The sequence below is a fragment of the Eublepharis macularius genome, chromosome 12 (genome assembly GCF_028583425.1).
Source record: "Eublepharis macularius isolate TG4126 chromosome 12, MPM_Emac_v1.0, whole genome shotgun sequence".
NCBI classification, from domain to species: domain Eukaryota; kingdom Metazoa; phylum Chordata; class Lepidosauria; order Squamata; family Eublepharidae; genus Eublepharis; species Eublepharis macularius.
The window spans coordinates 74891571-74916932 of NC_072801.1; the positions used below are offsets into that span (position 1 = coordinate 74891571).

The window sequence follows — 25362 nt, forward strand, 5'->3', positions numbered from 1 at the left end:
CATCACGCAGTAAAGGCGGGGCCATTGGCTGGTGGGTGGCTGGGACAGCATGAGGCTGCCCACGCTCCACACGCCACCCCGGCCACCTGCTGTTCCTGGCCTGCGGCTGCTGCGCCACCCGGGGGCATGTGGCAGTGGCAGAGGTGTGGGGCTGGCTGGTGGCGGTGGTGACGCGAGGCAGGCACGCCTGCTTTGTGGTGTGTGCCTCCACCCCGGCACCCCCTCCGGCCCCCCCTCCGGCCCCGCAGCCCATGCATCCCCCACCTCACCGCCTCAATGGTGGCACCGGCCCTGTTTGTGGTGATACGTCAGAAATGGGCTCTGATGAACCATGGGTTCATGAGCCATGAACTGGCCCAGTCCATGATGAACTTTGGTTCATATTTCAGTTTGTGCCCATCTGTGGTCATTACTCATTGAATCACTAAATTGCTTTTGAAAAATTATGCAAACTTCTTGCTTTTATTATAATGGAATAATTATGTTGCTTCTATGTCTTGTTCACTGATGCATTTAAGACTGAGAGAAAATAAATATGTGAACGAATAAAATTTCACGGTTTTCATTGAAGCAAAATGGGCTCTCTCTGTTCCTAACTATGTGAAACAGCACAAGTAATATACTGGTAACTAATTTTTGCACTCCGTGCTAAACATCTGGAAGTCGAGGAAATGCACATTTCCCTAAGATGATACAGAAGTAAAACATGTACACAACATGAAAACACATTGCTGGAATGAGACAGATTTGAACTACTTGAATATTCCGTTTTGGACATGTGCAGAGGTGCCATCAGAAACAGCACTTGGAGCAGAAGTTCACAGGCCCAATGCAACAGTTCTGTAGGGGTTCCCAAAGCCGGTTCTTGCTTTGCATTTGAAGTATCCCCATAAGACTATTCATCTAAAATTTCCAACTGTACCACTGAACATATGCCAGCCAGATGCCTCTGGGAGCCTGAAAAAAATGGAGGTATACTGCCTCTGAACCTGGAGGGTATATGTTTTACTAGCATTGTGAATACCTTCTGATTAATTTGTTCTCTGCAGATTTTCCTATTCTTTTTATTTTTATCAGATAATCAGTACAATAAGCAGACTGTGAGAAACATAATGATATAGTCACAAAATATTTCTACAATCAATTAAATAAGACAAATGGCATAAAAATAAGCCATGCTTATATCCAATCCAATTAAAATTTAAAGGATCTCCAGAATTGCTTCTTTAGCAAATTCATGTGATATAATTTTGTTTCGGAACATAATAAAGGGGTGCTGGTTCGTTTTGTTCATTTTATGGTTCTTCACTGCAGACAGCCTGGAGCCGATCAATCAGTTTACTAGGCAACAGGGGAGAAGATGAGCTTTCTATAGACTTTCTGCTGCCCCAGAAGAGACATTCTCACTAACCAAACTAACCAGTTTCTGGTTAGTATATATACTATATACTAACTATATAGTATACTATATAAATAGTATATATAATATGATACACAGCATCCTATTATTTTCTCATTATGTAGTCTTTATTGTTCAATTCAGGCCGCACTAGAATAATATAGCATTTAGGGGAAAAGATACAAGCCAGTAGCCCTGCACTGGAGGCCAAGATAGAGAAGATCTCCACAGCTACCAGGTATTTCCCTTTGGTGCTTAGGTAGGTTGGAACAAAAGTCACCCAAACACTGCAAAAGATCAACATGCTGAAGGTGATGAACTTGGCTTCATTGAAACTATCTGGTAAGTTCCTAGCTAGGAAAGCCACAGTCAAGCTGATAAGGGAGAGAAGTCCCATGTATCCCAGGACAATATAAAACAGACAGCCTTCATTACATTCTGCTAAGATCTCTTGAGTCAATGAGTGAACATCAAAATCTTGGAATGGGGGAGAGATTGCCACCCACACTGTACAAATGCCTGCTTGAATAAGGGAGCAAGAGATCACAATGTAATTGGCCAGTGTTTTCCCCACCCATTTCCTCATGCCAGACCCAGGTTTATTGGCCATAAAAGCCACAACTACAATGATAGTTTTGGCCAGCACACAAGACACAGCCACAGAGAAGACAATGCCAAACGTAGATTGTCGGAGGATGCAAGTGGCCGTCTGAGGTTGTCCAATAAAGAGCAAAGAGCAGAGGAAGCAGAGTAGGAGGGAGAGGAGCAGAGTGTATGAGATATCCAGGTTGTTGGCTTTGACGATGGGGGTATCCTTGTGTTTAATAAAAGTTCTCAGAATCCAAACTGTGATAAGGGACAAAGAAAGAGCGAGGGAAGCCAATCTGATCCCTAAAGGTTCTTCGAAAGACAGGAAGCTTAAATCTTTCGGGATGCATCCATCTTGGTCCTTGCTTGGATATTGATCCTCTGGACATGTGAAGCAGTCATCCATGTCTGATAATAAAGAAGAGAGGAGCCATTTCAGTGCTGATTCAAGTTTGACTTATGCTTCTCCTGACTACATTCACTATGTGTGACCAGCAACATGAATGTTTTCATTCATATCATTTCTACTTGCTCGCTGATCGTGGAGATGTTAAGTCGCAATTTCATAGTCTCTTTGTTAAAATATAGGATAAATAAGAAATCTCAATGGGAAGAAAAAGCAACTGGTACCACATTGAATCCTGATCTGTATCTGTACTGCTTGGCAGGCATTAACAGACTTATCCTTGCACAAAATCTATTTTCTCCTTTTTAACTATGAGATTTCTTAGTTGGAGATGGTGATGTCAATTCCCTCCCTGAGAGTACTTTAATCTGGGTATTGGAACCATGAATGAACAAGATAGATCATCCGAAACACCTGAAAAATACCCCAGGATTGCTGAAAAATCTGAAATGTAAAAAAAAAAAAAATACACTGCTGGTGTGTGAAATTTTTTTTTTAAAGAATTATTAAAGGGGTGGTGCCTTCAGTGGTGAATTTTAGGCAACCATAACAGTTTAGTCAGTATTCCATGTTTGATTTCTGTCAGTAAAAGGCAAGAGGAGGGGGACAGGGTTGCCAGTCCCCTACTGGGGAGCAGGGGGTTACCTGCTCCCACCCTCCATCCCCGTCCTTGCTTATTTGGCCAGTGCAGGAAAAGGCAGGAGAACACGCCTCCTGGGGCATGCTCCCAGGCAGTGTGACACACTCCCGCACACTGGAGTGAGCTGATTTGGACCCCAAACAGACCAAATCAGGCCTATTTGGGGCCTAAATTGGCCAGCTGAGAAAAACAGAACTTCAGGGCCATCTTGGCACTGCTCCCACACTCCGTAGTGGCCCGAATCGGGCCCATTTTGGGCTGAAATTGGGCTGATGCAGAGCACGGGAGCACTTCCAGGTGCAGCATGAGTCACTGCATGATGATGTTGCTTCCTGGAAGTGATGTCATCACACAGCCCAAGAGGTATCTGTCAGGTCCCTCACCTCCTACCTGAAGGGGGAAGACCCCTTTGCAGGGCTGTTTTGCCTTTTGAGGGAAGACTCTTTAGGTCCAGGTCCAGAAGCAAACACTGAACTATTTGACACCACGTGGCTTGAATGCCCCCCCGAACCAAAGCCAGCATAGTATTGTGGTTACACTCCCACAATAGGATCTGGGACACCCAGGTTCAAATCACCACTATACTACGGAAGCTAAGTGCATCACTTTGATCCAGTCACACTCTCAGCCTAACCTACCTCTCAGGCTTGTTGTAAGGATAATATGGTTGCAAGCAGAATGACGTATGGTGCTTTGGGTCCCCGTTGTGGAAAAAGCCACATAAAAATGAAGCAAATAAATATTAAATGTAGATGAAGATGGAGGGCAGAAAATAGGTAAACTGTTTACTGTGTTTGAAGGAGAGAAGGAAGTAGGGATTAGGGAAAGGTGAGCATATGTGGCTGCAAGGAGGAAGAAAAGAGGAAGAGAAAACAAGGGAAAGTGAAGTACCTTCCCTCAAGTTCCAGGTTAACCACCACACAACTGGGCCCAGCTAACCTAGTAATTTGCAACTTTGTGATGTGAGAGAGAAATCTGAAGGGGGGGGGCAGACAAATGTCTGTGGGAAGGAGAGAAGGAAGCAGGAAAAGGGAGGGGCTAGGGTTAGCCTGGGAAGGGAAAATGAACATGGTGGGAGAAAGGAAAATGATATGCCCCCTGCAAGTCCTTGTGGGTCCTTACTTGTTCTAAACCATTTCCACAGGATTGGACTGTCATTGAGCTAAAGAACTGTGGCCCCTTTTGGAATTCTTGATAATCAAAAGGCATTCATCTAGTAAAATCAATTCACATATTCATGTCTGTCACTTAAATTCACTTCTCACATGATCCACTGTTGACAGCAATCATCCACTGTGACAGCAATCATAAACAAAGGATTGCTCTATCTTTGTGTCAAAATTCTCTAAAGCTTAGGCAGCAAGATGCAAACCACACTGGTTACATGCAAATGCTGGTAAATTGTCATGTGTGAAACGGTCTTCTAACAACAACAAAGCCTTTATTGGCATATCAAGTTATCAATATAGGCAGTAAACAAATATAAAGGTAACAAGGGTAATTTGAGTATAAACATTTAGACATTTTTCAATCGATCCTTGATAACCAGACTTAAAAATAGGGCTACCTTTTCAGTTATTTCTAACGGAGGCTTCTAATAATTGGGGAATTCTCTTCTTTACATCACTTAACCTCATTGAACTTTAAAGCATGTATGGCTTGGAATAAACGTGGTAAAAGAACTGCTGTCTCCATTATGAACCTACCCAAACACTATGAGCACCTTTGGAGACCCTGTTTCGGGCAGCCCACCATCTGAAACTAGATAGCTTGGTACTGAAGTTGTGGAATTCCCTCCTCAGTCTGATCCTTTCTATCATTGTCTTCCCTCAGTGAGTGAAATCTTTCCTGTTTTGTCTGGCATTCCCTCAGTGATTCTCGTTGACTTTTTCTATTTGTTCATGTGATTAGGTGTTTTGTTTTATTGTTTAATATCTCTATGCAAGTTTTAAAGCATATTTTAATCTTTTATTATTATTACTATTATTATTGTTTGCCACCTTGGGAACCTTAGATTGGGTGGAAAAGAATGTTTTAAATAAATAAAATACCTTTGGAGTTGGAAAACTTCCCTTGTGGGCATGGAACACAATTGTAGCAACAAAATTTCTCCCCTTCCTTCTTTTGCTTTTGATAACCAGGTTGGCAGTAATCATTGCACACAGAAATGGGCACCACCTTTTCCAAAACACAAAATATACGGTTGTTATTGGGCGTAGAATTTCTATTTCTAAATTTTTCTTTTTGAGATGCAACATTTGGTTTATTGTATTTTCTTTTTATCTTGCAAAAGAGAAATTCTTTGTTTTCTCATTCATTTCTATTTGAGATTTTAGGGGATTTTACCATTTGATAGTTGTAGGGGTGATCTATGCAACCTTTTGAATCTTCAGCCCTTTCAGCCTCACCTACCTTACAGGACTGTTGTGAGGATAAAAAGTAAGGCAGTGTGGGATAGTTGTATTTCCAGGAGAATGTCAGTGGAGGAATGAAAGGAATTCAGCTTAACAGCCCTAATGGAAGGAGTTTAGTGTGGGAGAAATGATGCAATTTTTATTACTATAAATTATATTTTAAACATGAGAATTTGAATTTCCATAATTCAGAAGATTGTCCAAACAGCATTATGCTACCAAATTCTAGTCACTGAACATGGTATTCTTATTGTAGAATATTTTTTTATTATTAAATGATATAAATATAACAAAAAAGCACAACTTACAAAAAAATATATATTCAGGTAAAAGAAAAAAGATACACAACTAAAAAAAGAAACTAAAAAGCTCTTATTTCACAATCCAGATTCTATAGCTCTCAAAATTCTACCAATACTTCAAATCTTCTAAACAAAAATTTCAATTAATTTAAATTTCAATATTTCTCAATTTACATTAAGATATACAACCTGCTGTATTCTTCTAAACTTTGTCCACAGCTTATCTTAATTAACATAAAATGCATAACACTTTCCCCATCTTTCTTGAAATTCTGAAATGGGTCTTTTATTAGTAATAAATATTGTTGCTTTGTGTTGTGGGGATGAGAGTTTGGGCAGCAGAGAGAATGAATTTGACTGTTCAAGTCCCCCACACTGTAATGAAACAGGAGTGACCAATTGTGACACTTGAAGAACTTTTCTCTGGCTGACTCCCAAAACAACTAAATTTTGATTAAGGTAACAAAATTTCTTCTTTCAAAATGCTGTGAGGAACAGAGAGATATGAGACTTTATATCTTTTTGTTCTCAAATGCAGTATGTGGTTGTCACTTTATCATGAAACCTGAGTGTTCCTGAGAAGGGCAGAAAATTCAGGAAACTTCCAATCTCAAATTAACTCTTTCCAGAGAATGTAGTGGTTCCCAAGAATAGCACACCTGGTTAAAATGCCTGTGCCATACAATCATATCCTTGTGAATGCTAAATCCTTTTCCGTCGAGAGCATCTGCATCCACTCTTCCTACTTTCACTCTTATAAAGGACTTGTTTGGGAACATCACCATGTTAACAATGTCAAATCCAGTTCCTATTTCCTTGTTCTTATTAAAAGACATGGTTTCTCCTGCTGAATTATTAAAGGAAAGACCTTGAAGAAGCGAGTGGAGCTAGAAGGAGAAAAAGGAACAGTGGTTGCTCCACACAAATGCCGTATTCAATTGCTGAAGGATCACACAGCTCGAAGAAGAATCACACATCACTGGGATTACTTATAACCCTGCAGAACTATAAGTAAGCCCCATTTCATACAGTGGGAGCCAACTGTTTTCTGCCACCTGCCATAAGTGCTGGAACTGATACTTAACCATATCTTAGCATTGTCAAGCTATGGCTCTTTCTGATATTACAGTCAAGGCTGAAGCAGTTTCAGAGAATGTTTTACATTTAAAGAAATCTTATAAATGTGATATTGAACTGTTCTCTCAACTGGAATAAAACTTTTACCTGGTATCACATGCAGAAATGTGCAAATGATCCTGCTGCTCTGGAGTAGGCATAAATGTTAAAATTTCATCTTTCCACAGTATGCCAGGGATATCAGCAAACTTACCCATACATTTACTATCAAGGTTAAAAAGAAGCTGTCCCCTAAGGAATGTAAACTTGTGAACTTTTTAATAACAAACTACTGAAAATTTGTCATGAAAGTGTATGCAAATACATTTCTTCAGTTACTCTTAAAACTCGGTGTTAAATGAGGATCAACCTCCTGCTAACACGTTCAGGGCAATGAAGATATTTTATTGAGCAGGCTTACTGATTCATTTGAAATGTGGTGCTGGAGGGACTTCCGGTTTGGGATCCATGGAGGTCTAACGCAGCTCTAAGAGCTGAGCTGACTGGGCTGCCGTTTTAACGGCCGGCGGGGCAAAAAGATCCCCGCGGCCAACTGTTCTCAGGCGGAGAACAGGCATAGAATGCTCAAGTACCTCAGGGCGCGTTGATCTCGGGCAAGGGGGGGTCCTACGCAACGGACTCTCTCCTGACCCTTGAGGTCTGACCCAAAGACAGCGCCGCTAAAATCTCTGCGGCAATTCTGGAGCCAATGCGGTTGGCATAAGACCTACATGCCCAAGCTTCAACAGGGATAAGAAGAATTGATGGGAATTTGAGATTGAAACAGCAATTGCAACCCGCGAAAAGCGTTGGAGAAGGTAAAGATCACTATCTCTTGAAACGGGACAGATTACTTAAAGCAATGAAATACTAAAGCAGACTTTTAAACTGCAACAGATTGATTAGAAGGAGGGGAGGATCCGGCAAGAACTGTATTGGGAAAAGGACTAAGTTAAACGGAGTTATTAAAGAAATTGGACTATTGTTTTACATACCTGTGGTCACAAGGAGATATCAGGCTGTGAGAAAGCTTTACCATCGCGGGAACTGCTGTGGGAAGTCGGGAAACAGGAAGTACGTAATAGTGATAGAGTTGCTGGAGAGGAGCGGCCCTTGCCGGATGACAGGAAGAAGGGAATCGCCATTTTTGAAAGGGGAAGAGCTGCGGCTTCAGCGGAAGAGGAAGTAAGCCATATTGGATTACAAAAATCATAGAGGAACCATAGAGAAAAGACGCCTGACATTTTGGACTCTTTAAACGACTTTTTTACAAAAAGACCGGGACATTCAAAATAAAAGGACACTAAGCCAAGCGCCACGGAGTTAAGGAAGCGAGCGGACTCGTGGGAGCGAGGTAAAGCAAGCCCCACGATGTCAAAAAAAGAGTGGCAATCGGCCATAGAGAACTTGGATAAAAAACTTTTAGAAGTGATTAAAGAACTCAAGGATATGAAACCTGAGCTGGTGAAAGAGGTTAAAGAGACAGTAAAGAATGAACTGGCAGAAGTGAAGAAGTGAATGGAAACAATACAAAATGATTTGCAGGCGACACAGCAAAGAGTCAATGTAGTGGAAAATGCAGTGGAGAACCTTGCAGACGCGCAACGAACAGAGATGAGGGTGATGAGGGGAAGAATGGCAGTTGCGGAGAGCAAGTATATGGAGAAGCAGCTGAGGTTTCGCGGCTTGCCGGAAGTAAAAGGAAAGACGGCCCAAGAACAGATTACCGAGGTGTTAGCTGAATACCTGGGAAAGGAGGAGGCTATCCTAGATGTGGTGTATCGAATAAATTCAAGATTTGCGACCCAGAGGAAATTACCAAGAGACGTGATTGTGCAATTTACGACTAGAAATATAAGAGAAATGATTGTGAGCAAACAATTTCAAGAACCATTGGAGGTTGATGGCAAGATGGTTATTATTATGAAGGAGTTACCCAGATTGGTGTTGCTAGATCGGAAAAAATATAAAGCCTTAGTCCAGATTCTGAAGGACATGAAAATAAGGTACAGATGGGAATTACCGGAAGGAATGTCCTTTGAATTTGGAGGAGTGAAAAAGCACATCAGATCTGAACTAGAAATGGAAAAGTTTTTGAGAGACAATGAAAAGGACTTACCAACAAGGTTATGAATATGGAGTGTAAAGTGTTATCTTGGAATGTAAATGGACTCAATTCACCGAATAAGAGAAAAAGTATTTTCCACTGGCTATTAAAACAAAAATGTGATATTATGTGTTTGCAAGAGACTCATATTAGAAAGCAGGATGTAAAATATCTTAAATTGAACAAATTGGGCAATGACTTTGTAGCGGCCTCAAAAAAGAAAAAAGGGGAGTGGTATTGTATATAAAAGAGGAGCTACAGCCAAAATTAGTGATGAGAGATGTGGAAGCCAGATTTATAGCAGTGGAATGTACATGGAATTTAAAGAGAGTGTTGGTGATTGGAATCTATGCACCTAATGGAGCAAAAGAAAGCTTCTTTGAGGATTTGAGGAAGCAATTAGACGAACTTTCTTATGACCAGATAATTCTTGCAGGAGACTTCAATGGAGTTACTGATTTGGAACAGGACAAAAAATCATCGACTGTACAAAAGAAAAGAGGATTACTACCAAAGACTTTTTTCGTATTAATGCAACAGGAAACTTTGGAAGATGTATGGAGAAGACAGAATCCTAAAGGCAGACAATATACGTTTTATTCTGCGAGACATTCTACGTTATCACGAATTGATATGATCTGGGCCTCAAAAGACTTAGCGCTTTGGACTAAGGATGTAGAAATAATGCCCATGGTAGGCTCAGATCATAATCCAATTATGTGGAAGTTTGGAAAAAGAACTAAAAGGAAAGGATGGAGAATAAATGAGGACTTGTTACAAGAGGGAGAAAATATGGAGACGTTGAGAAGGGAAACTAAGTTCTTCATACAACACAACATTAACAGAGAAGTTCCAACCAATAAGGTATGGGATACCTATAAGGCAGTAATTAGAGGTATACTAATGGACTTAAATGGAAGAGCTAGGAAAAAAAGAGAGGAGAAGAGACAGGAGATTATGGAGAAAATAAAAGCCAAAGAAACACAATTAAAGAAAAGACCAGGGAAAAAGAAAATATATCCGGATATTAAAATCCTTCAAGAGCAGCTGACGACAATGAACAATAAAGAATTGGAATGGAATCTTAAGAGAATGAACCAAAAGTTGTTTGAAGGTGCAAATAAACCTGGGAAATATTTGGCGTGGCAATTGAAGAAGAGAAAAGAGAAGAAGACAATAAATAAAATATGTGAGGATAATAAAGTATATCTGGAATAGATGGCTATTAGTAGAGCCTTTTACAAATTTTATGCTAAACTGTACAATAAAAAAGAAGTGAACAAAGATTCAATAGCGACGTATTTGGGGAAATCTCGGAAAGATGGAGAGATAAACTGAACAGTGAAGTAACGGAGGAAGAGATAAGGAAGGCAATACAGTCAACAAATTTGGGAAAGGCGCCAGGACCTGATGGACTTACAGCCAAATTTTATAAGGTAATGGTCAATGAACTGGTGCCATTCCTAAAAGAAGTCATCAATGGTGTTTTGAGGGATCAAAGGATTCCAGATACTTGGAGTGAAGCTAACATATCATTGATCCCCAAAGAAGGACAAGATTTGACTAATGTTAAAAACTACAGACCTATTTCGTTACTCAATAATGACTATAAAATTTTTGCGAAGATATTGGCGGAGAGAGTAAAGGGATGGTTATCCGAAGTTATTGAGGAGGAACAAGCTGGTTTTTTACCAAATAGACAAATCAAAGACAATTTAAGGACAGTTATAAATGCTATTGAATACTATGACAAGTGTTGTGATAAGGAGGTTGGTTTCTTCTTTGTGGACGCTGAAAAAGCATTTGACAATTTGAACTGGGATTTTATGTTTGCCACTATGGAACAGCTACAAATGGGGGAAAGATTCATAAGAGCAGTGAAAGAAATCTATAGGGACCAGAGTGCAGCAATTGTGGTGAATGACGAGGTGACTAAGAAACTGATTATAGGTAAAGGTACAAGACAAGGTTGCCCGTTGTCTCCACTGTTGTTTATTTTGGTCTTGGAAATATTGATGATACAGATTCGAGAAGATAATGCAATCCGTGGAATAAAAATAAAAGATTTTTCCTATAAGGTCAGAGCATTTGCGGATGATATAATGTTAATTGTGGAAGATCCAATTGAGAACATGCCAAAGGTAATAGAGAAAATTAAGGAATTTGGAGATCTGGCAGGATTTTATGTAAACAAAAAGAAGTCAAAGATATTATGTAAAAATATGACCAAACAAAAACAACAGCTATTAACGGAAGTAACAGATTGTGAAGTAACAAGTAAGGTGAAATATTTGGGAATTGAACTGACTGCAAAGAATATAGATCTATTTAAGAATAACTATGAGAAACTGTGGACTCAGATAGAGCAAGATTTGATTAAATGGAATAGATTGAATTTATCATGGTTGGGCAGGATTGCAGTAGTTAAGATGAACGTGCTGCCAAGAGTGATGTTTTTGTTACAAACAATACCAATTATTCGGGACTCTAAGCAGTTTGAAAAATGGCAGAGGAAAATATCGGACTTTGTTTGGGCAGGCAAGAAGCCTCGAGTGAAAATGAAAGTATTACAGGATGCAAAAGAGAGAGGGGGAATGCAACTGCCCAATCTAAGACTTTATTACGATGCAATCTGTTTGGTGGTGTGGTTGAAAGACTGTATGACGCTTAAAAACCGCAAACTACTGGCCTTAGAGGGATATAAAAAAATATTTGGATGGCATGCATATCTGTGGTATGACAAAGTAAAAGCAGACTCTATGTTCTTACACCATTACATTCGGAGAAGCCTCTTCACAATTTGGAAGAAGTATAGAGATTACCTACAGGAAGGAATCCCCTCCTGGGTGGTTTCTTATGAAGTGATAGATCCAAGAACTGTCGATAATGAACAACAGTGCTTAACGTACAAGGAGATAACACGAATAGAATTTTCTAAACTAAGAATAAAGACGCAAGATGAGCTGTCTCCAAGTTACGGTTGGTTTCAATATAGACAGATTAGAGATCTTTATAACTTGGACTGTGTGAAAGGAGGGGTAAGAATGGAGAATTCGGAATTAGAGGAGGTAATTCTACAAGAGGATAAAAAGGAAATCTCGAAGACTTATAAAGTGTTGTTAAAATGGTACACAGGAGATGAGACAGTTAAAGTGCAAATGGTGAAGTGGGCTATAAACTTTAATAAAGAAATAACAATGGAGGTGTGGGAATACTTGTGGAAAAATACATTGAAGATCACGACATGCACTAACATTAAAGAGAACGTCTACAAAATGATTTACCGTTGGTATTTGACACCAAAGAAAATTGCGTTAGGGAATTTGAACATGTCTAACAAATGCTGGAAATGTAAAAAGCATGAAGGATCTTTGTATCATATGTGGTGGACTTGTGAGGTAGCTAGGCAGTACTGGGGGGCAATAATAAGAGTGATAAGTGAGATTTTACAATTTCAAATTAATAAGAACCCAGAACTCCTGCTACTGAACTTGGGAATGGAGGATATTCCAGCACAACACAGGACATTGTTATTTTATATGACAGCAGCGGCTAGACTTTTGTATGCGCAAAAGTGGAAAATACAAGAAGTACCAACTATCGAGGACTGGATTTACAAATTGCTGTACATGGCGGAAATGGACAAAATGACAAGGAAACTGAGAGACCTTGATCCAGGACAGTTTAACATGGATTGGGAAAAGTTGAAGCAATATTTGGTGAAAAAATGGGAGGTGGGAGGAGAACTGTGGCAGTTTGAAAATTACTGAAATATAACAGAAGAAGAGGGAAGTGACTTTACCGAGGGGGGGAGAGTTAAACGAGAATTCTAAGCAAATATTTTATTTGATTACTATATATAGTATTAAGTAATAGAGATGTTATTATATTATAAGAATTATAAGGATAGAAACTAACTAATTTTATTTCTGGCAGATGATTGTATAATGGAGAAATTATATAACAAATTATATAACAAAAATAGAAGGAATATAAGACAGAGGGAAGTAGAGAGCAATTTATAGAGTACAAGTTAAATTGATTGACTTATAGCGAAGGTATATAATGTGTATAGAAGTTATGTAGAATAGGGGACAAATTGTTTGTCCCATATTGATGAGATAAGAAGGAATAGGATGGAATATGGAGTACAAAAATTAGACAAATGATTGTTATTATTAATGAATATATGCCAGGAATTCAATATTTAGTTGACAAGTTAAGTGGGAAAGGGAATAGAGATAGCATTGTGTTATAACAGGGAAGCTTAGAAGAGAGTGAAAGTATATGTTAAATAGAATAAAATGAGTTTGAAATGAGTAGGGGGAAAGAATTGACAAGGGGTTGGAAAACTGTTGGAAGTCAACAAAAGGGGGGGAAAGGGAGGGGGTTAGAATTGGGAAATTTAAAGGAAAATTGATTGTAATGGATATTATAGTTATTTCTAATCCAATAAATTAAAAAAAAGAAAGAAATGTGGTGCTGGAGGAGAGTTTTGCGGATTTCATGGATGGCCAAAAAGACAAGTTAGTGGGTACTACATCAAATCAAGCCTGAATTCTCCCTAGAAGCTAAAATGACAAGACTAAGGCTATTGTACTTTGGTCACATCATGAGAAGACAAGATTCTTTGGAAAAGTCAATAATGCTAGGAAAGGTGGAAGGCAGCAGGAAAAGAGGAAGACTGAAACAAGATGACTTGACTCAATAAAAGAAGCCACATCCTCCAGTTTGCAGGATCTGAGCATGTCTGCTAAAGATAGGACGTTTTGGAGGTCTTTCATTCATAGGGTCGCCAGAGGCCAGAGGCGACTTGATGACACATAATACACACTCACCTCCCAAGCTTGGATATCTGGTTCGCTTTTGTCATTCACTGTTTCTCTGTGATTGGATCTAGATGAGTCCATGGTGTGCAAAGCATGTGATACAACATAGGCAGCATTATAGATACTATAGCTGTGGCCAGACATGCGCATTTCAAATATATGCCCAGGAAGATTTTCCAATCTTTCCTCCCCAGTACATGTTTCACTGCTCTGTACTGGCTCCTCGGAATTTGGAAGTGTGCAACCAAATGCTTGCTCCCAAAAGATCTTGAGGAATCCATTCCCTTTTGTCGAGGAAGGGTGTATATTTTGAAGAAACTTCTCAAATCCTAGAAACTTATTGGTGCTAACCATGAATAAAAAAGCACCTTCAAACAGGTAGAAACTCAAGTTCTTTAGAATGCTGGATTGTATGAAATCAGCTTGAGCTGTCATAATCCATACTTTTCTATATAATGTATTTCTTTCATATCCTGGATCTCCTATAAACATCACAGTATTCATTGCTATGATGACCATAGATCCACCACTGATGATAAAAACATTGGCTTTGCTCTGAGCAAAAGGTCGATGTATATTTAAGACTAAGTCATAAACATCATAGAAATGCCGGAACTTGATTTGGCTTGGGACTTTTTCTATGAAGTCCAAACAAATTTGATTCTTGGAAAGCAATGGCTCCAAGGCCTGCAGGAAATGTTCTCCAGTGTCATCATCTGCAGCAAAGAGCCCAACCCAGGTCCATCCAAAATGGAGAAGCAACTGGGTTATCCCGCTATACTGAGGGCTTTCATTTGGGACCATGTGGTAAAAAGAAGGAAACTCTGTTGCCTCTCTCTCCTCGGGGGCAAATGAGCCATATGTGAGCTAAAAGAAAGGAATGAATGAGAGGAAAATGGTAAATTTTCCACCCAGCCTTCTGTTAAACATCTGCAGAAAGGACTGGGTGGTGGATCTTCTCGAGAAGTGCTGCTACATTGTTGTAAATATTTGTGATTTTATCTGATTTATATATATATATATAAATATATTATAATGTATTATATTGCATGTAATCCGCCCTGAGCCTGCCATTGCAGGGAGGGGCGAATATAAATCGAATTAAATGAATGAATGAATGAATGAAAGAAAGAAAGAAAGAAAGAAAGAAAGAAAGAAAGAAAGAAAGAAAGAAAGAAAGAAAGAAAGAAAGAAAGAAAGAAAGAAAGAAAGAAAGAAAGAAAGAAATTCAGTGTTCTCAATGTTATTTCATTCTTTTCATCCCCCTCTTCCATTGTGAATAATATTGGCTTTGTTCTATAAATATCAGATAAAATCTTATTTTTGGTCAGTGAGGGCACTGCTTCCTCTGACCCACAGAATAACTCCAAAAAAGAAAATTCATTTGTCAAATCACTCATAATTCTATACATGTATATAGCAATGGCCTTTGGCTAGACACAATAAATCGTATTTGCACCATTTGGATATATCTCCTACCTGTGGAATCTTGTAAAGTCCTAAGATATCCACCATAAGGAAGGAGGTAGCAGCATCAAGTCCACCAACAATGGCTATTACATTTTGGGAGGTAACACATTTATAATTTGGGACAAAGCTACGTGACTTGAACAGCAGGTCCAGAGTGGTCCGGTAACTCATTCTTGCATCATAGCAGCTGTCAGAGATGTGGAACCCCAGGGTGACATTTGGCAGGATCCGAGGACTCGCGTTGATCTCATTGACAGCAAAAGCCAAGGCCAGGGCATGCTGGTAAAACTTTGTCACCATTCTTAAAAAAGTTAAATGCTCTTCTATAATTCAAGTCTACAACACAGTGGATCATTTTGCGTTCAGTTTGGAGTCTATTCTGTCTCTGACATAATTCCATCAGTGCAAGCTAATGCTACATTTTTTACTAATAGCATATCAGCAGCTCCATCTGCATTGTTGGGTCCACTTACCCCCACAGATGTTGACAGAACCCTGATGTCTGTGAGACCTACCAATTGCTGACAAAGGGCTTCCCATCACGTCACAGTAAGATTTAATTAGCCAAGAGGGGTAAGGATCCAACAAGCAGGTGGTAGGTCTCACAGACATCAGGGTTCTGTCAACATCTGTGGGGGTAAGTTTTGAGGGTAAGTCCCTCAAAATGCTAAGGCCTCCAACTCACATTATCTGGAATTGGAGTTATCATTTAGTCCTCTAGAATTTGGATTTAGTCTAAGTACTGGGTGCCAAATGTCTTGCTGGGTTTTCTGGGGCACTAAGTTCTGTACCCAATTCCATGAAACTCAAGTTGAAGTGGATACCTCAGCATTCATAGGTGCTGCCTCAACACAGAATCTTCTCTTTGAAGCAGTCATCAGGAATAAGAGGAGCAGGCAGATGTGGGGAAAGTTGAAGCTAGAGCCGGTGGAGGGAGAAGGTGATTTCTGCTGCCACTCCTATCTCTCTCTTCCATTTTTCTTCTTTTTGTTTGCATTTCCTTAACCATGAAGCTGGCCTTTTCACCCATCTAACAACGTAGCCTCTAGAGCAAGAATTCCTGCTCTAGAGTAGTAATGTAATTTGATTTTCTATTTTCTATAGATTTCCATCCTTTAGCCACTGAACAGTGTCATATAGAAACTAATTAAACAAAATGCTGCAGAATTAAATTATAGAAGTGAAGAGAAACATTTACAAAACTGAAAATACGTCTGCAACCAAAGACAGTGCATATAATGGGTAAGCACTTTTCACTCAAAAAAATATGAGCAACAGTATGGAAAGTCCTCCATAATTTAAAATAAAGTATTCTATTTTTGATATGAAATTATGCAACTATTAGACACCATCATGATTGTAAACTCTAAAGAAGATGTAACATCATTGTCGTATCAGCGCAGAGCATGAAAGATATTCATGAATTCACTCAGACATCCCACTTAGTAAATAACTTAATTTATTGGCATTCCTAGAAGCCTCCAAACAAGCAGCTACTCCCAGACTCCGGGAATGCCAACAGATAGCTGCCAGGAAAACACTAAAGCCATAAATACATTTCAGCTGTGCTGGGAGGCTATTTCAGTTAAAGAGACATTACAACGCACAAGAGATCATTGCTGAAAACTATCAAAAAGGTCATTCAGGATTATCAAGAAAAGATGGGAGGCAGAATGCTCAGGACTTGTGCAAGGAATCCCAACTGATATTCTTGTGGACAGGATATAATACAAAGAGTGACACTGAAAAGAGAACAAGGATTAACCCCCCTCCCCCCGCCTAAAAGAATGCTAATTTCATACAAAATGGACATTAAGTAAAAATTTGAAGACTTCAAATGCATTGCAGAAGCCTCACAGAGTACAAAGTGCTTGATATTTACACAGGATTTTTTGCAACCTACTTATTGCTAGCTGTTTGCACAACATGCCATGAACATGGAATCTTAAAGTCATTTGCGTGAAACACTCTGTGAAACACCTCCTGACAGTTCCATAACATCTCCGAGACTAGGAATTCTCTACGCATGTCTTCATAAACTCCTGTTTTCCAACTCCTGGTCCAGCTCTGACACCCATCTTAATTAGTATTTATCACTGGTAACCATTTTAAAAGATCTGTTTAAAATTTGATGTAGCTTTCATAATTGTGTAAGATTCTTTCTCAAGATTTTCTCCCTTCCCATATCTAGATGTTTTATTTTGTCTTATATAGAGGATGGGAGAAAAGGGTGCATAGTATAGCCTAATCTCATTAGATCTCAAAAGCTAAGCAGGGTCGATCAGAGTTAGTACTTGGATGGGAGACCACCAAGAAGAGCTATGGTTGCTCTGCAGAGGAAGACAATGGCTCCGCAGCCTTTCCTGGTGGGCTCCCATACAAGTACTTCTTACTGGGTTTGCCATAAGTTGGTTATGACTTGATGATACATACATCCTTATATTGCAATTTTGATGATTTCTTTCATGTATTTCCCCTCTGTATTGTCGAAGGCTTTCACGGCCGGAGAACGATGGTTGTTGTGGGTTTTCCGGGCTGTATTGCCGTGGTCTTGGCATTGTAGTTCCTGTAGTTCCAGGAACTACAATGCCAAGACCACGGCAATACAGCCCGGAAAACCCACAACAACCATATTTCCCCTCTGTTTTATTACACCCTTATATTATAAGAAACTTGGAACTCTAACATGTAACCTTCCCCCGATTTTTTTAAAACAACAACATGCAACTCTTTATCTATTTGATGCAATTGAAAATAAAGCCTACCACCCACACATTTCAAAAACAGGGAATTTTTGCTATGAGAGAATAAATATTCTATGTATTTCAAACAAAGCAGAAAACTCTCAGAAAGTGTGACTGGAAAAGAGAAGCACTGAGATGGACCAAGCCTACAGGTTTTTTCTTTGAGCAACCAGAAACTTCTCTATAAGGATTTTACTTTGTTTTAGCAGACTAAGCTAGCACATTGGGGGGGGCAATACTTACTCTGGAAAATCAAATAATTTCTGCAAAGGATGTTCCTTGAAATGAAAGGTGTTAAGTGTGTAAATGTGTGTGTGAATGATCTGAGAAGAAATCCCACCAATGAAGAGGTCACCTGGCTGATACCACTCATGTGGGACAGGGAGGGGGTCAGTCTCAGGACACTTCACACCATCTATTCTCCATGCCATGGGAAGCAACAGGAGCTGCAAAACCACTAGCTTCACCATTCTGCAAAGCTTCACTCTAGACACAAATGTGAGAGAGTAAACTAACAGTGCCTTGTCTAGTCTTTTCTCCCACCTCTCAGGAACACAAGGGGCATTTCATAGCCACTTTCTGATTTGTTTACTGTTCACTGGCACCTTCTGAAAAGTTACTCGAGCTTAGGCTAGATGAAGAAATTACAGTGGTGTGGATAATTGCAAGGGAAAATAATTACTGCTGAAAAGTTTGGACATAAGTGGCATCCATAGCACTAAAGTTTTTTTTCCCTTTTGACCTGGCCTCTAGACTCCTCAGTTCTTCTAGGACAACAGGTCTGAAAAGATTGCTATGACCCCCAAATTTCATTTCCAAAGGAGGAATTTCTCAAAAAATATTCAGATAGGTTAAATGTAGGTCAAAGACAGGATCTTATCCATTTTGCTAGTTCTTCACAAAACAAGCCACTGGTGCTATCTAATCACTGTTCCAAATGAAATTAGTAAGATTTGGAAAAAGCAATGGATAATGATGAACTCTGAAAACAAGTAGGAATCCAGTAGATGGGGGAGATAGTAAAAGAGAGAGATTTCCCAAAGTTCTCCTATTGGGTTCATAAGTGTGTTGAAATACAAGAGCTGCTGTAGCATAGTGGTTAAAGTGTCTGAGCTAGAAATAGGCACAATCCGCATTACGATCGCAAAAACCCACAATAATGGTGATTGCGCAATCATGACCCAGCAGATCATTATCATCCATGGCCAACGATCCAGCGATTGGGATGGGCCTGGATCGGGGCGATCGGGCTCGGATCGGGGATCCAGACACTCAGGCACCAGCAATCTATTCCCCTGGCAATGGAGCCAGGGGAATGCCTGAGCTCTGTTTGCCCTCCTTCTGTCGCCCTGGAAACCCGAATGGAAGCCCAGCTTTCCTTGATCAGCAGGGCTTCCTTCCAACCACAAAGCAGCAAAGCAGTCACCAGTTGGGAGAAGACACCCAGGGGAGGGAGGGGGAAGGGGGTGTCCTGTAGCCATGGGCACTCCAATCCCATCCCTGCAAACCCTGATAGGCAGCTCAGATGGCCAAACACAGACAGCCAAATACAAACACAGATGCCACAGGCATCACCCACCATTCCTGTATCGCTGGGAACAGCGGGGTGCCCCTCCGCTTTTGCCTCCACGATCCACTATCCATGATCCACGGATTGGGAATGGGAGATGCTCGGTGCGGGTCGTTAAATCAGGATCGTCACCGGCACCGATCCATGATCAGCTTGATCATTAATTTTTTTGGGATTGTGCCTATCTCTAGTCTGAGCTACAAATCAGCACTCTGCTGGTTCGACTCCCTCTCCTGCCATACACTAAGCAGGTGGCCTTGGGCAAACCACTCCTCACAGTTTGATTGAACAGATGGTTCCCCCACCCGAGGAACTTTTCTTCACACTGATAGTTTGGTGCCCTGATTGGGGTGGGGGGGGGGGAGGGCAGACCAATGCCTGGGTAGTTCTGCAAAAGGAACCAAGAAGCACCCCAGTATCCCTTCCAACCATGACGATGGAGGGTCTCTCCTTATGAAGACCCAATTGTCACATAGGGAGACATAGTGATGAGGTGTGAGTGGGAATATAGATTTATGAGCAACAGTTACTTAGTCAGGATCCATGTCTTTCTCAGGTGCTACTATCATACATGGCCTGAAACTAAAATGGCAGCTGGCCTTTCCGGTGTCTGGCTCTCCCCAGAAGCCTCTGAGCATTACAAGCCCTCTGTGGCGGTTGTGTTAACTGCTGAGGTGCAGGTTGAATTTCTGTTATTACATTCACTTGATTTGGTTTTCGAGGTGCCAGTTGTTTATTCATTTGGGGGCTCCAATAACATCAATGCCCTGTTTTACCACAGTGATAACATCTTTCTCACAATTTCTTTTTTTCTGCCTAGAAATGTCTCACTCACTGTTTTATCACCACTCCCTGCATAGTTTTTGTCAGGTAGGCAAGGTTCCTTAAGTGTTTCCCTCCATGTAAAATACTTTTCTGAGAATTTTTTTCTTTTCTGGTTCTCCTCTCATCAACACCAATTCATCCATGATCTCAGCAGCTTTAGCTAACATTTCTGGGTTTTTATCCTGTACCAGCTAGCAATACTCAGTTTGTGGCTCTCTGTTTTGTCTCCATCCCACTATTCCTTCAACAAAGGATTTAATTTGCAGGCGACTTGAGCATAAATTTCTTCAGGTTCCTTCCTCAAGTTGCTGATTTTTTTTCTGCTATACTTTCTTTCTTCCGTTGCTAGTGTGGCTAACTCATATTTTTTTTTAGTTCCTGTCTTTGAGCTCTTAGCTGGGCTTTCTTTCTTTCTTTCTTTCTTTCTTTCTTTCTTTCTTTCTTTCTTTCTTTCTTTCTTTCTTTCTTTCTTTCTTTCTTTCTTTCTTTCTTTCTTTCTTTCTTTCTTTCTTTCTTTCTTTCTTTCTCCCATATCTCTACTTCACTGTCATTGTTCATGGCTTCAGCACCTTCCTCTATTTCTGCAGGCGGCTTCACATTCTTTGATAGCATATTAGTGACAATTTACGTTTTACCTTTTTTGATAGATATTACCTCTGGAGTGTGAAATCTTTTTGGAACGCTTGTCCTTTTTCTTGTAAAGGCTCTTAGGTCCTTACGGCGTCTCTTCCTTACATTGCCTCAAAACGTTTATCTCAGCAAGGCAATTCCTTCTGCCAAACCTGTCTGTTTTAGGGGTGTGCACTTTGGGTTTCCGATTCAGGTTTTTAACCCAAATTGGGCCCAATTTCTATAGATTCAGGGTTGCCAAATCAGCCCCAGCATTGCTGAGCAGATTAGGGAATCCCAAAGCAAAGCTTTCCAAAACATTTCAGAATACTTCAGGAAGCTTTATGTAGAACAGCAGCAGCAGCAGCACTTTCCTTGCCATTTGCAAGTGGCAAGAAAAGTGCTACTGCTGCTTTCGAAGCTCTCCGCCCTATTTTTCACCCAATGGGAGGGGGAGGAGAGAATTCACTCTTCTTCCCTCCCATTGGATAAAAAAGCCAGCCTGGAAGCTTTGAAAGCTCAAGCCAGCACTTTTCAGCTCTGTTTTGAGCTTTCAAAACTCCCCCCCCCAGGGGCTTATTCACCCAATGGGAGGGGGAAGAGGACATTCTCCCTCCCTCCCATTGAATGAAAAAGCCAGCCTGGAAGTTTTAAAAGCTCAAATCAGCTCTTTTCAGGGCTGCTTTGAGCTTTCAAAACTCCACACAGGCTTTTTCACCCAACAGGAGCAGGAAACTTGAATCTTTTTCCAGTGCACACCTCTAGTCTGTTCTATTATACAATGTTGAGTTTCTACTACAGCCCTTTATTACTTTTTATAGTAAACTTTTACCACAGGAGGGTAGCCCATTTTTCACTATTTGCTCTGTGACCCTTTCCACAACACCTTCTTACAATTTCCTTTAACTTTTCCTCAGAAGGACTTCTCCCCCACCTCCCCACACATATAGCTTAAGGTGTTCTCTACCCAGGCATTTACCTCAAGAACACCTTTGCTTTTGGTGTTTCAATCCCATGCTGCCACCACTTTATGAAGACTGCCTTATCACAGCAGTACCCACCCTAAACTTCCCTGTAGAAGTTTGATGCCTTCCCAAGTAGTGGGGGGAGGGGCCAGTCACAACACTTTACCTGTCTAACCTCCAATTTAGCAGGCAGAGAGCCCCAACCCAAATCCCCATAGGGTTGCCTTTCTCCTATTCCCAGAGGCTTCACCAAACAGAAAGTCAGTTTCTATACTTACTTCCTCTCACTCAGCTATGGGCCAGAGCTAGAGACAGGCATGAGCATGACCCCCCCCCCCCCACAAACATGATGTTCGTTGTTAGTTGCCATCCATGAACAGGGATTCACGAACATCGACGGACATGACATGTTCACAAACATGTTCATAGTTGGAGCTTCATGGGAGTCAGAATGGCCCCCTTGGGACTTAGCTGAACTTGAGCCGGGGAAAGGAGAGTCCATGGGTCCATCCTTTCATGTCATTTTCTCTTCACAGTGGCAAAAATTGGACTGTTTGCTGGAAGCTACTTTGAGGGGTTACAAACTGACCTTCTCAATGTCTAATACCCACCACATTTGCAGGGGACATAGTCCTCACTGTCCTCTGAAGACCCCCAAGTTTCAGAGAGATTGCACCCCGGGAAAGGCATGGTCCATGGGTCTCCCCCTTTCGTGTATACAAGGTAATTGAGAGGCTGGTATACAGGTGAAGAATAAATGACACGCCATCTTTGGATGAAAAGAGGCCAAAACTTCATCAATTACAGCTATTGGAGACTTGGTACAACATAGGGATGGCAGGGGGTGCAGCACCCATCCAAGAATGAATCTGGCCCTCCTTACTGCCCAAGGTGAAGCCTGCAACAGCCAGCCCAGGCATCTATACTTTGGCTTCCACCAGATCCCTTAAGGGAACTCTGAAAAGGGGGGAGGGGAAGTGGCAGAATTAGCATTATTTACCCCAGTGGAGCTGTCCAGTCCCTGAAACTGTGCCAGCTACTGGTGACATCAAGGGAGGAAAGGAGGGAGACTTAGGGCCAAGCTTCAAGTGATGAATGACACTTGAATGGCAAGTGTATTTCTCCCTGTTCACTTGCCTTCCACTTGGGCTCCATTTGATCCACTTGTCATTCGTCACGTGTAGCTTGGCCCGTAGACTCATAGAATCATAGAGTTGGATGGGAACTCCAGAGTTATCTAGTCCAACCCCCTGCACAATGCAGTAAATTCACAACTACTTCCTCCCCTCACATCTCCAGTGACCCCTACACACTGCCCTGAAGATGGCGAAATATCGTCAGAACCCCTAGCCAAACTGGCCTGGAGAAAATTGCTTCCTGCCCAAAATGGTGATCAGCATTACCCTGGGCATATAAGAAGGGGCCACGAGAACTAAGCACTGATGTGACCCTTCCTGCCCTCCCTCTCATGATCTGCCTTGGTTCACAGAATCAGCATTGCTGTCATGGCCATCTAGCCATCTAGCCTGTGTTGTCCAACAGGAACAGCATCTCAAACCATGAAGGGCTGCTGGAGAGGATCCAGTCCACTTCTATGCTTCCCCCAACCCCTTGCAACATGTGTTCCCATCGCAGATGGGGGCCTTTTCCACTCCACTCCAGCATCGCCTCCAGGTTGCAACAAAGCCCTCTTGTGATTCTGCAAGCTTCTTTATGACAGATTATGTGATTTGTCAATGGCATCATAATCTACTTAAACAATAGCCTGCTGAATGGGGGATTTACACAGCAAGGGTGGTTGCTAAGAAAAACTCAGTACAGCTGTATGAGAAGTTCATGGAAAAACTGTAACAGCATTGTACTTCATAGGATGAAACAACCAGCTGTAGACCCACAGAGACTTATTGACTCACAAGTACATCATAAAAAAAAATCATTTTTTTCTGTATTTGACTTGTGAACAGGAAGCAGGTTATGAAGGAAGCTCCACTCATAATTCCAATCTGAGGCAGATTTTCCCTCCAAAATAGTCAAGATTGCTTGCTGTGGCTGGGCAGTCTCTGGCAGCAAGTCTCTGAGAATAAAGTTCCATTTGTCCCACACTTTAAAACATATATGCAGCGCGAGCACAATAATCTCCTTAAAGCTTATTTCCAGTAGTTACAGATCTCAGAAGGTTTCAGTTAACAAGGTTTCATTTTTTAAGCCCGTACCCTTCCTCTCTCTGGGTGCTGCACTTAGGTAAACCTTTCATTTGAAAGCCCATGCCATCACACAGGTCTTCAAGCACCCATGGGTCTATGAAATATAATTAATGTTACATTGGTCATGTGTCCCATTCTCTATTTTTTGTCTGATCAGAATTACATATTATATCTGTATTATTTAAAATATCAGTCCATGAAAATATGCCTCCAGAGTTTGACAATAGTTTATATTTTTGTACTAAAAACATAATAAGAATAATATCATTCAATTTGTATACTGCCCTTTTGGACAATACCCACTCAGAGCGATTTACAAAGTATGTTATTATTATCCTCACAAGAATCACCCTGTGAAGTACGTGGGGCTGAGAGAGCTCTGAGAGAGCTGTGACTGACCCAAGGTCACCCAGTTGGCTAAACTTTGGAGACTGGGATTGGAAAACACTTTTCTGTCAACTATGTCATTTTCTACACCTTGCTCTCTGGTTTTAAAAAAAAGACTATTTCAATGAGACATGTGTGCATGTTGTGTATGCTCCCCTGCATTTTTTGGGTTTACAATTCAAATTCTTGATGTCTGCATATGGATTTCATAACCATCCCAGTTTATAGGACAGCCTATTTCTTAACCAGAATCAATGTACTACTCAATGCGGTTCTATGTGGGTACTATTCCAAAAAAGCTTATTCCAAGCGCTTACAAGGTTGTGAAACTGATTCTATTGAAAGGTAATATTGTATTGGCACTATCATAACTTGAAAAAAAGTGAATATAACACAGGATTTTACTATTGCTGTGTTGGTTGGAGCACTATCCTTGGAAGCCAGCCTGATCTCTCTTCTCCTACTGTTTCATCAGTTTCCTGTCAAAAGGACCCATTTCCCCAACCCTCTTGAGAAAAGCAGTATTCCCATACACAGCCAGCCAAGACTCGCTATGCCTTGACACCTTCCCCAAGCATTCGTAAACACAACTGAGCTTGGTGGGTTGATGGTTTAGAGGGGGGACTATGGTCCATGAGATTTTGGTGCCATTAAGTATAACACAGCTCCCGCCAAAAGCCTCAAAGTATGGGCCAAAAATTCATATCAACGAGATGGGATATATCCAAACAAGTAATGCTCCACCTGGAAAACACCAAGAAATAGTTCCCTCAGAAACTGCAGAATC

At 40.8% G+C, this 25362-nt stretch overlaps 1 protein-coding gene across 1 annotated transcript; it reads right to left on the reverse strand.

Annotated features, from left to right (window-relative positions):
- Positions 1 to 1505: 1505 nt before the first annotated feature.
- On the reverse strand, positions 1506 to 15571 carry LOC129339947 (vomeronasal type-2 receptor 26-like). Its single transcript, XM_054994510.1, has 5 exons — positions 15281 to 15571; positions 13811 to 14668; positions 6409 to 6636; positions 5085 to 5211; positions 1506 to 2395 (listed from the first exon to the last, which is right to left on the reverse strand). The coding sequence occupies exons 1-5, from the start codon at positions 15569 to 15571 to the stop codon at positions 1506 to 1508; spliced, it is 2394 nt and encodes a 797-aa protein (XP_054850485.1).
- Between the last annotated feature and the right edge of the window lie 9791 nt (positions 15572 to 25362).